Below are 16,693 nucleotides of genomic sequence, written 5' to 3'. Positions count from 1 at the left end.
AGAAACAAATATAAATAGAAAAGGACCTGAATAGAAAGTACAGATAACAATACATGTGTAGCCTTACAGAGCATTTGTTTTTTTTAGATGGGGTCAGTGATTCCCGTTTGAAAGCTGGAAAGAGTCAGAAGAAGAAGGCAAATTGATTATAAAACTATAAAAAATAAATAATGAAGACCAATTGAAAAGTTGCTTAGCATTGACCATTCTATAAAATAAAAATTTAATTTAAAGGTGAACCACTCCTTAAAGAATGTTAGAAATATATATATATATATATTGTAGCACAGTAACAGGAAAAAAAACCCTAGAGACAAGTTATGTCTTTGACACAATGTTGTATGAGATAGAGCAGATGTTGAGAACAACAGGGGCTGTGTTTACTCAGGCTGAAAAGGCAGTACAGGTGTTGGAATTAGTCATCACCCTGGAAAATTGTTAGGGTTGGGAGTGTACTCTCTTTTCAAGAAGTAATATAGGAAGTGGTGTAGCTTGGGGAGCTAAAGAGAAAACAACAAAAATAATCTCACTAATAATGACTGAGACACATTGAAAAAAGCAGGTTTTCTAAATATTCGAACATCCTGTGGACCAGCTGGTTTTAGAAAAATGAACTTTAATCAGTTTGTTTGCATGTGCTGTATGGAATTGTAAAAAGTACTCGGTTTTGTGGAAAACCCTGCTGTGAATAAAATACTGGCACAGACCTGTCTGACATTACACTGGGTGTTGCTGTCTCCCTGAAAAAGAGAGGCCATTTGAGTGGATCCCCAAATATGCACAGCTTTACTGCTATCATATGTATCAAACAAGTTTGACATGTTGCAGAGGGAAAAGGCTATCTTGTGGTACAGAATGTTGTGAAAAATAATATATCTTGGAGGTTTGCGATGCGTATATCTTCAATCAGATACACCAATGTGTTTTAAGAGTCATCGGCTTAAGATCGTTTACTCATATTATTAAATTAATAAAGTACACAGGGAATAAACAAATTACCATCAACTTCAAAAAGCATTAGCGCACACAGAGAAAAATTCAACAAAATCAATTAACAGGCATAATTTAAAGGCAACTCTGAACACTCCTACAAGCTGTCTAATAACCTTTCTTATTTAGTGTTCCATTCCAGATGTCCTTAGGGCCCTGCAGACTCAATTTTGAGTGTGACACCATAGAATAGATCAATACAAGAGTAGTTTCGAAATGTCGTGACCATTAAATCTCCCTTCAGGGCTTTGTGAAAACAACTGGAGATCTGTTCACTACATCTTAGTTGAGCTAAACACAACACCATCTCGTGGCTGTCAGAGGTCACATACCCTCCCTTAGGATTACTACACGGAGTATAATTTTAATAACGTGAGCTTTCTTATAATGATTTACTGTTAAGGCTTTGTAGTCCTCCGTTAGATATTAAAGCAGTACCAGCATGACAGATGCAACAAACCTGTGTTAATATTGAGGAATACGCATCATTTATTGAACTAATATATTTCTACGCAGCATGTATTTCCTCATCGGCTTTGCTTTACCCAAAACAATCACAAGTGTTATGACAGGTATGGCACTGCTGTCATCAATCACAGGGTCTACTACACATATATGCAAACCCATTGTTCCATTGTTAAAAAATGACATTGCTTTTATATACTAAGTTGACATTTCATATGTTTATCATCAACCAAATGCATAATTAACACCTATTTTATTGCAAAAGTCTCAAGTTTCAGTCTCACCCCTCAACACATCCAATAATGACAGGTCTGGAACCCCATGCAAAACAACAAGGTACAGACAAGCCTTCACTCTACACACCTTAATGCTAGCAATATTTAATTTGGCACTCCTGAATGACTTTGGTAAGGAAACAAACTTCATGCACTTCATTTAAGGTGACAGGTCCACTTAAAATGGTATTTATCCGAAATTCACAAAGTTGAAGTATACATACTGCTTTTCTTGTAAAGAAGGATTTCAAAACAATTTGACTCGTAGTTCTCAAACGTCTGTCTGACCTTTTCAATGGTCTTCTTGTCCGTCAATTCTCCGTACATGAAGCTAGAAATGAAAATAAATAGCAGATCATTAAAACATATCTGCATAAAGGCATCTTCCGAAAGAAAAGTTTGATCTAATTGAACCTTTTTTTGTTTTGTAACTTTGGCTTCAAGGCAAACATTATAAATTGCTTACAGGAGCAACACAGCCAACACTTACAAGTATGAGATCAGGAAACCTGTTATCCAGAAAGCTATGAATTATGGGAAGGCCACTCATTAATCATTTTTAAAATGTCTTTTTTCTCTCTAACAGTACCTCGTAGTTGATCCTGTCAGCTGAATTTATACTGTTTATGGTGCATTTATTTTTTCAAGCCAAATATGTAATTTGGCAAGGGGTGCCATTGCATACATACCCACACTGTTACCATACACTGTATATGTTACATCAAACAGTACTTTGTTTACTACTTTATTTCTATATGTGGTATATATAAGTAATAGCTTAGTAATAGCTAGACCAACGTATTTAACATCTGTATCTGATTTCCTTTCAATCAAATATGAATATTCACCAGGTGTCATTAAACAGTCTTGAAGATTCCAGAATGTAATGTAATGAGTTGTAGAAGCTGATGATTGTCCAATTGTCTTAATTATTGTTTAATTAGAGTGCACCTGTGGCTGTTTTTAAGGATATGCCCCATATACCCAATTCCTGTTTGCCCTTGATACCAAGGGAAAATCCAAGCAGCTCAGCCAATTCTCAGAAACAAACTTATGGACCTATACAAACAATTATATGTATCATACAGGAAGGAGGCATTAATGCCCAGGAATCACTTCAAAAGGTTCCAATAAACCCCAATATAACAACAAAGGAACTGGTGAAGGAGATGGAGGGACCAAACCCTACTTGTGGCCCTGCAAAATATGCCAGACAGAAATTTGCAAATGATTATGAGGACAAATAGCTAGCCTTCTGGATGAGGGATCCCTGGTCCAATGAAATAAAAACAGAACTGGTTGGCCATAATGATCATTGCCATGATATGAAAGGGCAGAGGCACATGGAGGGCAGGCTCCTTATGTAGGCTTCATGCCTGCTTTTGGATTTCCGGCTGATCCCCGCTCCACTTCATGCATCTGAACAGAGGTGGAAGCTGTACCTGTCAGTGCAGTTTTCTGAGGTGCAGAAAAGAATGGATTCACGTCTCTCAGCCTGTCAAAAATATGCAGGCTGAGAGCAGCAGAGCCTTTGCTTCATGTGCCTTTGCTCTAAGAGTTCAAATAGATGTCTTGGAATTTATGGTGACATGATAAGGGTGAAGTTGTAAAACACTTAGCTTGAACATTTTTAGCATAGGTGTTTATAGATATACACACTATGGTTCTTCTGGAACTGCTTCAAGAGTAGATTATTGCAATTCTTTTATTTGTCTAACAATGAGACAAGGTGGGAGAACTCAGGCAGTGTATGCAGAATGAGTGGGAGATTTCTAGTCTTTTGGCGCCTAACTGGTCAAATCCAATAGCAAAGTGGAAAGCTATTTAGGATCAGCAGTTCTTATCTGCTGTCAAATTCTGTCTTTATACAAATGTCAGAATATGTGTATCTCCTCATATATCATGTACTTGTAATTAGATTACATTCACCTCAGGGCATTCCTTGTGTGCTCTCTGGTTCTTTTTTTTACCACATAAAAGTGCAAAGAAGACTGCTGTGCTATGCAGCATCTACAGTTGGTCTGTGCAGCAAGTATTATTATTATCCTTTAATTAAAAAGCAGAGACATATTATGCAGCGCTTCACCGAGATTGTTTAATCATTCACATCAGCCCCTGCCCCAGTGGAGCTTGCAAACTAATTTCCCATTAGCACACACACAAACATTAGAGACATTTTAATTAGAAGATCATTAAAGTACCAGTATCTTTTTAGATTGGGGAAAGAAACCATATAAACTCTTGGGAAAACCCATGCAGGAACAAGCAACCTCCAAACCTTAGTTCTTCAGGGCAGCAATGCATGCACCACCATACCACCCATGTACAACATGTGCAGCAATTCAACACCAATACAGCAATAAATCAGATGTATCCCCTAATCTATGCAGAATTATAATGGCTAGATTTATAGCAGACCTGATATAGGGGGCGGGGTTTCTGCAAAATGTTGTTTAATTTATCAAACCCAACAGCTCTTGCTTGTGGTCAAACAGTTCACTGAAAAAAAGTGAAACTTGTATCTACTGATTGAATTAATGGTTTTATTACAAGCTTAGTATTTCAATACAGAAATATCAAAGGCACCTCCGTTTACAGTACGACAATTTCCTCAGGATCTATCCCTGAGCACTCTTCATACTGGAGTCTCACTTCCCAATTATGCTACTCCCACCTGCCTGTACTCAGCAGGTACACAAGCTACCAGCTTGAACCTCCAAACTTTGTCTTACATGGGGGTACATCTTAGTAGGTTCACCACTTACAAGTTCCTATTTCCTTTCACTGGTGCTAAGCCTTCATTCTTAATAGATTCAATTAATGTTGTTACAAGTAACCAAATGAACCCTACACTCACTTATGGTCTTGCCAAGTATCTACCCATAGCAAACACTTTGTCAGAGCCTTAAACTGCACATCTTCCGGGTCTTCGGTAATCTGAGAATGAGACCATTGTGGCTGCGCATATGCAGTTGAAGCAATTTCCCGGTTCGTGACAACTGTTCATGTGCTGAAACTGTGAGAAATTGCCAAAGCACCGGAAGAAGACATGAAGACCCGGAAGATGGCTGCCATGAACTCCGATCCCTGAATCTGCACTGTGAGGTAAGTAAAAAGTTAGGGGCATTTGCCCGGGGTAGCAGCTAGGCTTGGGGGAGGAAGGAGGGGGGTCTATGTGGGGTAGGGTTTATTTTAATAAAGGGTTTGTTTCTCCTTTAAGAAGAACCACTGTAGCTGATGAGTAGATATTGGCAGGCAGGAGTTGGTGCTACAGGGCAGTTATTGATTGGGAAAGTCCAGGAGGTGGGAGGACTCATGAAGACTCTGTTCAAGGAAGGGGTAAGGAAGAGGTCAGTCATTATGAGCACTCAATTCAGTTGGGCACTGGCATAATGAGTATTAAAATGATTATATCCGGCCACTAGGTCTGCAGACGGGCAATCCTTTTCTAGATAGTTAAAGAGAATAGCTAGCCTACCAAAAATATCTTAAATCGTCTGTTGAGAGTAAACCTATATAATAAAGGTACTGATCCTTAGATTGTGTATAATGAGGAAAAAGCAATGATTATCATATGAAGAAGAGTTCAAAATGTAAAATGTATTGAACTCAATGGGTTTTTTATTGTGGTGACTTCTTCTTCACCGCTGCAACTTCTTTTGAGGTGACTTTTTCAATCACAGGAGTCTATGGGTGCTACAGCGTAACCTGATGAAAATGCTTTATTTCTCCATTATACTAAAAGTTAATTTCAACATGAACTTCATCTTCTATTCTAATGTCCCCTTGCTGTGATTTGACTTATAGATCAAGTAATATCCTATATAAAATGTTATATATAACAACCTGACATATTATTGAATTCCATTTCACAAATGTTTTATCTTTTTTTAGCATGGAAGCGTGGGATGAAAATCAGGCAAAATATTGCTAAGTAATGAGTATCCTGCAGAGAGGCACTTTGTCAGTTTCATAATTGAACTAATATCAAAATAGCAATGGTCTCCCTCCCTAAAATCCAGCTGTCCTGGGCATGTCGAACACCTATGCTGCAGGCCTCAGATGCACAATACAAAAAAATGAGAAAGCAAAGGCGGCTGTTTACAGTCAGTGATTTGTTTCATTATTATTACATCCAATTGTTCAAGCAGAAAAATTGAGGGAATAAGCAAGAGTAATTAGCCATTAAGATAGGTGATGGGCTGTTAAAGCCCAGGTTTTCTAATTTCAGAATAATTATCTATTAAGAGATGTCCTGCAGTCTCATTTTCACTTGTTTGATAGCAATTTAACAAAAAAGCAATATGCAGTTAAGATTGAAAGTGGGTAGTTAAAAAGTCAATTCTTGTTTAATGTAGCATCACAAACAGCAACAGTTAAACAATTTAAATATATTTGCTGTAATTCTATAATTGAATAAGTATATGGGTAAAATATACATTTGTGCAATTTTTATGCTCCTTTTTGGGCCTCAGGACAAAACCTATACATTGTTAGGAACAGATTGTCCTTTCAAAGAAACCCTAGACTGTTACTACATTCCATCCACTGAATGTATAGGGCACAGGTCCGGACTGAGAATTAAAATAGGCCCTGGCATTTCAGGTACACAGAGGCCCAATCAGCCCCCACCAGCCCATTAAATACTTACTTTCTATGGCACCTATGGCATTTGCCAGAACCCACAGATTGCCAGTCCGGGCCTGCGCCATATCTATTTATATCAACCAGATGATTGCTTTCAAAAGGTTGGCCAATAAATGCTGCCTGCTATTACACAACTCTCTTAAAATACAACAGTAGGAAGTCATTCTTCAGAATAGCACATAAGGTCGTCAGCCATTATTTTACCTGCTTAGTCAGTGTAACATCTAAAGATGGGCAATTACCATAAATTCAGTTCCATTCTATCATCCAACCAAGTTATGCCCCCCATCCATGTAGCCACTACCCCAATCTGCCCTAGTCCCCACTACCACAGCAGATAACCTTCCCCAATCTACTTTATCCATACCCCAATGTAACCACCCATTGGAGAACAAAGTAGAACAATTTAAATATTATATTTTGTGTTTTCCAGCTTCTACACAGGGACTAAGATTTACCTGCAACTTGCTTGCTTTCAAGGTTAACTTTGAAACTTAACTAAGTTTTAACATTGAAAGCAAGCAAGTTGCAGTTAAACTTGCTTAGTATCTTAATGCACAAAATGTCACAATGGCATTAATATACTGATAATGTGTTAAGTGAAGAGTGTAGTGGTTAATTTCAAATTTGGTGTTCCAGTTTGAGAGGGCAAAATACTTTCTATCTGTGTATTGGCATTATAACCAGTCTGACACATCACCTAGGTAATAAGTCTTATAACCTGACAAAGCTTTATTTCATCACAAAAGCAACCAACGTGCTATCAGCCATGTGCCAAACACATGACAGCAATTTTCTTTCATAGGCTACAAACATCTTTACACTTACATTCTATTACCATGTCTGCCTATTTTAAACTAAAACCCTTATGTTTTCAGGCTGGGAAGCAAGTTCCCTTTATATTAGTATACACACTGTATTGCTGGAATGAGACCAAGACTACTGATGCTGACAAGTAAATGGTCTACTTTGATTTGCTCTTGACTAATGTAATCTATAAACATAGGGATATCAAGGTGGTCTTTTTTGTCTTCTGTTAACCTTATTACAACTCTGCAAATTCCAAAAATCAGTTGAAAAGTTGTTAATAATTATTTTATTAACTGCTTTGGACTGATCAGTCAATCTTTCGATAACTCTAGTGGATATATATATGGAGTCAGCTGTCAACAAACTTACAAAAACCCAATGTAGTCTTTAGCAAAAATGAATTTCCACCTGACTTAAATGGCCTGATCAGACAGTGACTGGGAGAGGCAATGGTTTTAGTTCCATATACAATCCGATGGGTGACAAATTTGGTCAGGAAAGTTCTTAATTTAATAGCTCACCCTGCCAATGATAGTCAGTTCTTTTGAGTGTGAATAATTAAACACCAAATTTCAATGATAAAATAAAAAAAAAATTCAACATAGCTTAAAGTGATACTGACACTAATAAAACTACTCTTCAAAATATAAGAGTACATTAAGGGGCCTATTTATCATGCTGGAGAAAAACATCACCGGTGATGTTGCCTATATCAATCAGTATCTCTTTAAGGAAAATCTTTTACTTTCCACCCCTATTCTTCCACGGTGGGCTTCACTTCTCTAGCAGACAAATGCAGTCAAAATGATCCTTAGAACAACAAAATACAATTATCTTTATTGGAATAAAAAGTATACATTAGGAACAATAGGATTGGAATTTGCCCCGTAAATAATTGTTGTAGAAGACAATCTCATTAGAAAAAAACAAACACACCAATTTACCATTTTATTAACATGGTAATAAAAACCCTCCATGTAAAAGGCATATTAAAAACTATATAATTTGCTCCTGCCCAGCAACACATCTGAAGACTACATTCTGGCACCATCTTAAGCCATTTTAACCTCCTTGTCAATGTGGCTGCAGGGGCTATTAAATGAACCATATCCACACTGATCTCGCACTAATGCACAGAATCTCCAACTGATCTCCACTTGCTTCTAAGTAAAGCCATGTTCACAGATATTAACTCTTTCAGTGGTGGGTTGGAAACCTTTTGCTAGGGGTTAACATGATAGATCATGTGCATTTATACAGATGCTTCATGTTTCATGGCATTTTGCTGAATGCTCCAAGTATTTTTGGAATATTATTTATTTATTTTTTTTACTTTTCTTGTACAATCGGAAGATGTAGTCTTGACAAACGTTCAATTTTAGAAAATGCAGATGATTTTAGAGTCAATGCACTGCTGTTTGACAGTTGACATTATGCCTAAGGCGTCTGTGTGGGTTAGCAAGTAGAGTTTGTGTCAAACTGCTGGGAATATATATTTTTAGGAAAGGCAAATTTTTATTTTGAGCAAACCCAACTTAGACTAAAATATCTTGGGGTGGGGGTAGAATAAAACAATGGCAATCTTTCTTGCATTTTGCCCATTTGCAACAGTTTAAAACACTTCCTTATTTTAACTTCATCTGTGATTCTGTCTTTTTTTTTAGACTTATGGAACCTTTAGCAGTTTCAGCTGTTTGGCTGCTGCATTTGTCTATGCTTTATAATGCTTTATCACAGATCTGTCGGCCAAAGGGAATTCTTTGTGCTCATTATGAGGTTTCCCTGCTTCTTTTGTTGTTTGAACTAGTATTCCCCAAGTGTCACAAGTACCTTTATATTTTAGTAATTAAAAGTAGAGTACTTTTTACCCCGTCCCTTGTCAACATCCATAGACTCCCTTCTGCATTTCTTTTTTCTCTTTCTATTTGTTTACTCTGTTTGTTTTTCTTCACTTCCAGCCCATTTACTGTATGTGCAGAGTTTCTAAAACAGATCAGGTCTCATGTCTTTTGGATTCTGATATTATAGGAAATGTCAGCATGTTACAGTGCTTCTTTTTCATAAGCACTGGCAAGTACAGATTTTGTATAGCTATTTTGCAATTACATTGTTACATAATTTGATTGGGTTGAAAAAAAGACAAAGTCCATCAAGTTCAACGCCTCCAAATGAAAACCCAGCATCCATACACACACCCTCCCTACTTTCACATAAATTCTATGTACCCATACCTATACTAACTATAGAGCTTAGTATCACAATAGCCTTTGATATTATGTCTGTCCAAGAAATCATCCAAACCATTCTTAAAGGCATTAACTGAATCATCCATCACAACATCACCCGGCAGTGCATTCCACAACCTCACTGTCCTCACTGTGAAGAGCCACCTCCACTGTTGTACAATTAGTAGTTGTTAGGTATTTGATAAAAGCTCTAAATACTTTTGAGGGTCCCATGCCAAAAGAAACATTGAGAATCACATTCTATTTATTCAAAACAGTGTCTTGCTCGCTGTTTTTGGATTTACCTCTAAACAAAAGGATCTTCTATGTAGCTATTGTTTATTGGCAAGAAAGAACAAGTGACATACTACACATTTAAGTGACACTTAAAAGCATCATAATTTAATTTGCTGCATGTCATCAAAAATGTAAAAAAGACCCAGATGCAAATTAAGGGGCAGATTTATCAAAATGTGAGATCAGAGTTTGCCCACCAGGGCTTCCGCCACAGGGGGGTTTCTGCCACAGGGGCCCTTATGCCCCTCCCCTCCCACCCCAGCCACAACCCTCCACCAAGCGACCCACCCCAGTCGCACCCCCCACACATAACTGTTCTTTAGTTTCTGCAGCTATTGGGCCATGGGGGGAGATCATAGGGCAGAACAGGGTCTCAGTCGGGTGTGGGTCTGGGTCAGTGGGACCCACCAGATTTTTACCTGGTGTCCCGCCGTCCCAGTCTGATATTGAATTTAACACAGAAAAATTCACCCACTTTCTATTCATGGCTATGGGATTTTTAAAGTGTATTTATTAAATGGGGAACTCATGTCATAAAAAAGGAAAAAAAAGGCCTAGATGCACATAAAGGGACATATTTATCAAAATATGAGATCAGAGTTTACCCAGTGTCGGATTGGAGGCACCCCACCCAAGTTGCACCCCCCTCAGGGCCCCTTACGCCAGTTACACCCCCTCAGGGCCCCTTGTGCCAGTTGGAACCCCCTCTGGGACAGGTGTGGGTTTGGGTCAGTGGGGCCCAGGTTTTTACTCTGTATCACGAAAGCCTGGTCCAACCAGGAATTGACCACAGAAAAATTCCCACACTTTCTATTTAATCCTATGGGATTTTTAGAAATGCATTTATCAAATGGGGGACTTTAACTTTCACCCACTGATAATTACAATTCTAGGAAATGACAGTGGGTGCATTTCTGTGGTAAACTCTAATCTCACATTTTGATAAATCTGCCCCTAAATATTATAATTGTGACCCTGGAAAGGCCGACCCTTCTAATTGACGGGGACATTCTCTTTATTTCTAAGCTTTTATAAGGGACAGTTTAGTTCTTGTAAGGTGTTTTCAGATGAAATGAAATAAAAAAAACATGGTAATGAGCTAAATTTTCAAATAAATTTGAGGATTACTAAACATGAGAAAGTAATACATAATAAATGGTTGGTGGGGGGAAAAAGGCTTAAATCGGAAGCTATTAAGATTAATGAAGGGATTAAAACAGAATACTTGGTTGGAATATCCACATGCTACAGATGTTGCAAATAACTGTAATCTTTCTAACCCTTAGAAGGCTGGAGCGTTGGCAACAGACAAATGTACATGGCACAGAAAATATAAAGTGATCCAAGTGGTCTGGAAGAGACATATCCATTATCACCACCACCACCAACTAAGCAGAATGTTAGATTTAATTTAACATACTCAGTTGTTCCTCTAGCAGATTCAATGATATGACAATTTTTGTTTTTCAATAAGGCATTTAAAACAGTTATACCAAAAAAATTAAGTGTTTTGAAGTAATGGGAATATAATGTACTGTTGCGCTGCTCTGGTACAACCAGCGTTTTTGCTTCAGATACTATACAATAGTTTATAATATAAACAAGCTGCTGTGTAACCATTAGGGCAGCCATTCAAAGCTGAAAAAGGAGAAAAGGCACAGGATACACAACAGAAAACAGATAAGTGCTTTTGTATTCAATGGGATTCTTTGGAATGTTTCTGTTATCTACTGTGAATCTTGTGCTTGAATGGCTGCCCCCATGGCTACACAGCAGCTTGTTTATATAAACTATAGTAGTCTTCTGAAGCAAACACACACATTTTTCTATTCTGTTAGTATATGTGTATATGTATACGTGTTTTTCCTTTTCTCAACAACTATTTAATCTTTAGTGACTGGGTATGGATATTAATACTACAAACATGCAATAGGAATACAGTGACTGAAATCTAATACTGCAGCAATCTTATGAGCAAGTATGAAGTGCATGTTCATCGTGCATAAGGCTAAGTGTAAAAGAGCTCCATGACTCAGAGAAAAGAATGATTGTTTGTCCTTTTATTGCATGTGGACGTTTGTGTTTAAACAAAAAGCCACTGGATAAAGATTTTAAAAGAAAGACAAATGCATACCTGCAAGTACTGCTCTTCTGCATGATGTCTGCTCTGTGATATCCAGAAAGCTTGCAAAATCCGTCATTACTATAAACTACAGGCCAGTCCACGATCTGTGCATTCCCCAGCAAGAAGCTTGATTCTAAAAAAAGATAATTTTATTATTAATCATGCTATGGAAGTATCATATAATTCCTAATATTATAACCTACAGATGGAGGCAGAATTGTTGAAGTTATATCTTGCCATATTATCACATATTGAAAAAATAAATATGAATAGATGGACAGAAGAAAGAAACAGAGATACCAGTAATTTTTTATAGGTAATAGAGAAAAATGGTAAAAGTACAGCACGCCATAGTTATTTTGCAAGAGAATGAAATACAAATACTTAGGCAACATAACTTGGTAAAAATCTTCCTTTTTCAAGTGCAGGAGTTTCTTTCCTGATTAATTTCAGCAAAATTGCTAAAGATTATTAAGTTTATTTAAGATTATTAAATTTAGCTTTTGAGGATATATCTATGCCTCGTAGTACCAGGATTTTCACAAAACAAAAGCATTATATTATACTTCTAAATGGTTTCTCATTTAATTTCATTTTTGCATGTTTCATCAAAATATCCTAAGCAGCTCAATGGGCTTTCAGCTCTATTGTGTACAAAACAATGCCAGCTCATGTTTAATGAAATGGCTACAGTCATAATTAGCAAGATTATATTTGTAGGATTCAAGAGAAATGTGATTAATGTGCACTGACACAGCCTTTCACGCACTAAGTGAACTCGTGGGGTCATATATGAACATGGGGTAGCACCAAAAATGTTGTTTCTACATAAGAACTTATGAAACTCCCTAACCCTAATGAGAGCAACAGGTCTGTGCAGGCATGCCCAGTATTTTAGTAGATTGAATATGGCTTGCCTGGGGGTACAGCTAAAACTCCTTGTGGTAGATCTGGTACCCAAAAACCTGACTTTGACCATTTAAAAAAAAAAAAAAAAAAAACTTATTTGTGTGCAGCCAACTGCAATGTGTACACACACTAGAGTCCTGCATCAGTTTGGGTATCCACTGAATACCCAAAAGGTGGTCAGGTTTTGGGCAGAAATTTGTGATTGCCTTATTGTGTGGGTAGTCTGTGGGCAACCCATCTCGGTAACCAGTGAAGTCACTTCCAGTTTCACAGGCGCCGGGTTGGGGGTAATGTATTTGCAGGTCGGGTTGGGTAGCGGATCTGCGTAGCTGAGCATAATGGGTTGGGGGGTGCAGGTCGGCTTGCAGTTCAGTGGGTCTGAGTCAGCATGTGTCTGCCCGATTGGACCTTTGCAGGACTCCAACACACACAACCCACAGCTTAGTAGAAGCTACCAATCCAGATGGGGAATATGAGAATGTGCACATTCATGATAAATTGATGATAATAAAGCCCTGCATGTATGCAGGAGCTGAGAAAGCACTATCCATGCTAAGCCTACCTATCCAGTCAGTATTAAGCCACCAGCCGGGCCTATAGCTATCAACAGCTGGTATTACTCTTAACATAAAGGAGGCAAAAAAGCTATAAGTATCAGAACTAGCATAAAAAGAGCTCCTCAGCTTTTCACATTATATTCAGTATGTATTACTGGGGGCACATTACCCTAGGGTGAACACCTGCCTCTAGACTTGCATGTTATGGTGAGTTTGCTGCAAATGCAGTGAGCAAACCATACATTCTGACTAGTTGAAGCAGAAGGTAGTCACAGATTACCCTTCAGGCAAGCTTTTACAGCATTACAGTATGTGTTTTCAAGATGTTAAGTATTATATTTTATTAATAATACCGTGAATAATGTGCATTTGTTCTGCTTTATGAATTGTAGTTTAGCAACAAAATGTCAATTACAAATTGCATTAAAGGCCAAATTTAAAAATAAATACTGTCCATCATAAAGGCCACTCCAGTTGCCTGTATAAACAGAAACAATCATATAGCTGGGCTTACTTCAGCCCTGGCTTTGTCGTATGGATTAATTATCAGTGGTCAATGGGTAAAAATTTCTTTAGCTAGTTCTCAGTCCAAAGTACTCCGAGCCCTGCCATGCTATATAAATATTACAGCACCCCTGAAATATAATGGAGGATTCAAAGTGCTCATTTGGGTGCATGTGTATTATTGAGCACCAAGGCCAGGCAAATGGAAAACAAGGCAGATAAGGAGCAGCATACTGAACAGATATGAACAGAATAATTCAGACAGTATTATGTAGTATAATGTAGTACAACTCTTCCAGCCTACTGTGGATTGAGCAGTGGGGGCTGAGTTCAGATTAAATTTGATTAACACCTAAGGAATCAAACCACAGAAATTAAAAATTGTGTTTATCTTAAAGGTTATTGAACTCCCTAGGATTGAGAGGTCTGTACTTACAAACCAACGCCTTTCTTTTCAGATGAAAAAACTTGGGCCAGACTGAAAATTGCCAAGGCTGTCTTGCAGTAGGTAAGCTTACTATAAATTTCCATTGTAAGCTTACTATCATTTTGACATAGTATACAAAAAAATGTATCACAAATCTTCTCATAAGGGGGTATTATTGGTCTTTCGATGACACAAGGCAGCAAAGCCCAGTATCTTCCAAATCTGGCTACCACCCACCGAAACTGCACTGTGCATGAGCAATTTTGCTACACTGTGAAATTTTCTGCACATGCGCACACAAGATTTTTGGCAGCAAATATTTAGAAATCGTCAGAGATCAGGGGAATGCATCAGCCTAAGAGTTAGTGGTTGATATAATGACATAGTGCAGATCTCAAGTCTTCAGTGAGGAATAGCAGAGCATAGTAGAGATCTCTTATGAAATTTTGGCTTTTGAATGCTGCCTTGGATTAGGCTGGCATGGTTTTATTTATTTAATAAAATGTGAATAAATGCTGTGGCCAATTTCTGGCTCCTGGTGTTTCATTAAGTTATGTAACAATGGGGTTCAGTGGGTTGGTAAAGTGTCAATTGAGGAGTCTCATTGAATGTCTGCACCATCTACTTCTACGTGCCAAAGGCAAGTCACCTTCCTTACAATATTGACTTAAGTGTTACATAGGCAGTAAACGTCCTACACAGTATACAAGGGAAGAATGTGCCACTGGGTCAAGCAGTTATCACAGCAGTTACAACACTACGGTGAACATTTATTTAAGGGTTTCGAAAAAGCTTATCAAATTTAATACAGAGCTGGGGCTCCATGATAAATATAACCCTGTTTTTTCTTTGCTATAAAATTCCTCTTTTGCATTGCATAATGTGCCAATGCATTTTTATGTGCAGCAGGGTGCTTATTACCCTAATGATTTTATCAGTCTCATTTTTGAAAAATCAATATAACAAAATTGTGTATGCTATCTCTATACTGGATATGTATTATCCTTGGGTTTCAGCTAGCTGTCCAAAAAATGCAGCATGTTACAGCTCTATATGGGAGCCCACAATCCCCACCCCAGACAGCTGTTATTTGTATGAACAAAATGACTAAAACACAATGAGACAGTGGCTTCTAACAAACTGTGACTGATGAAATCACTCATGAAAACACAGCCTACGGCATTTCTGATTTCCATATAGAGGTACATTTACTACGATATACTGTAGGTTTAGACGTGTGAGAATGCCTTCCTAACACTGGAAGAATTATCTAAGAGGCACATATTGTATAACCCTCTTTGTAGCAAATATTTTAAGGTAAACTAGAGCAACCAGTTTTTAAAGAAAAAAAATAAGGATAAGATTTTGAAACCTCAAAAAGTTGCATGTAAATACATGTTTAGCAGGCATTAGAAGCAAAAAGATGTCACACATGGTAGGAATTGCACTTGGGAGTCTGCAGTAAGAATGTCGTTTAAGGATGAGTTTCAGTGGGTTTGTTGGTGTAATCTTGGGCATCTTGTTGCATGTGTGCAATCTCGGAGACGTCTTGTCAGGAAGTATTCACTTGTGAGATGCAGGTGGTTTTTCTTCTTGAAATCTGAACTGGAAAATCTAAGGGTTCAGCTTGCAAAATTGAGGAGAACTGCAAATATGAGGGATAATATGGGCCACTGGTTGACACAGAACTACAGCTGTTGTCATTTTAAAAATATGATAATTCTGATTCTCAATTTATTCTCTTAAAAAAGGAAATGTTACGAGCATTAAGGACCACTCTATGTGGCTTGACTCAGAAGTAAGAATGGTAACTTGAATGAAGAATAGTGTATGTAAAAACTAGAGTAAGTGTAAAACAGCAATCAGGAAGGAAAATATAGAAAATGAGGAACTGATTGATTCGCAGGCAAAAACGAATCACAAAATGTTTAAGTATAGAAGTAGTAAAAAAATGCAGGTTAAGATGGTGGATCAATTAAAAAATGTTATTCATTTGGTTATAAAGGACTTAAAAGACGAAAATGTGCTTAATCAGCTCTTTTCAGTGTATTCAATAGAAGATTCAGAGTTTCAAGTACCAATCAGTAGAAGCACAGTTGGTTCCATTTTAGAGCATAGTTCTGGCGTTCTGGAGAATTACAACAAAGTAATAGCAAGAGCTTGTGAAGGGCCGATACACCAAACAACTTTTGTTTTTTAGGATGAATTAATTAGGAACTTAGATATGATCTATTTGGATTTTGCCAAAGCTTTTGATGGCTTCTTTCTAAACTAAGGGCTGTTGGTCTTTATACTGTTTGTACATGGATAGGAAACTGGCTACAGGATTATTTACACAGGGTGGTTGTAGAGTTTTTAGTGGGGTGCCTCATGGTTACACTTTTATTGAACTTGTTCATTAATACTTTAAATAATTTAAACCAACATGTACAACAGGTTGAAAATGTACAACACTAAATCTC

General features: G+C 37.6%; 1 protein-coding gene across 6 annotated transcripts in view; it reads right to left on the bottom strand.

Moving 5' to 3' along the window:
- Positions 1–16,693, bottom strand: part of kcnh5.L (potassium voltage-gated channel subfamily H member 5 L homeolog) — a 218,288-nt gene that overhangs the window by 129,450 nt on the left and 72,145 nt on the right. For all 6 annotated transcript variants that reach the window (XM_018230657.2, XM_018230658.2, XM_018230653.2 and 3 more), the window contains 2 exons: positions 11,844–11,967; positions 1,955–2,061 (listed from right to left, as the gene is read on the bottom strand). In XM_018230657.2, coding sequence (XP_018086146.1) covers positions 1,955–2,061; positions 11,844–11,866 — 130 coding nt within the window. In that variant the 5' untranslated portion in view covers positions 11,867–11,967. The remainder of the gene's footprint in view (positions 1–1,954; positions 2,062–11,843; positions 11,968–16,693) is intronic.

This window comes from Xenopus laevis, chromosome 8L (assembly GCF_017654675.1).
Source record: "Xenopus laevis strain J_2021 chromosome 8L, Xenopus_laevis_v10.1, whole genome shotgun sequence".
Taxonomy (NCBI): domain Eukaryota; kingdom Metazoa; phylum Chordata; class Amphibia; order Anura; family Pipidae; genus Xenopus; species Xenopus laevis.
Note: the sequence above shows the minus strand (reverse complement) of the source record. Positions and strands in the feature narration are given on the sequence as shown.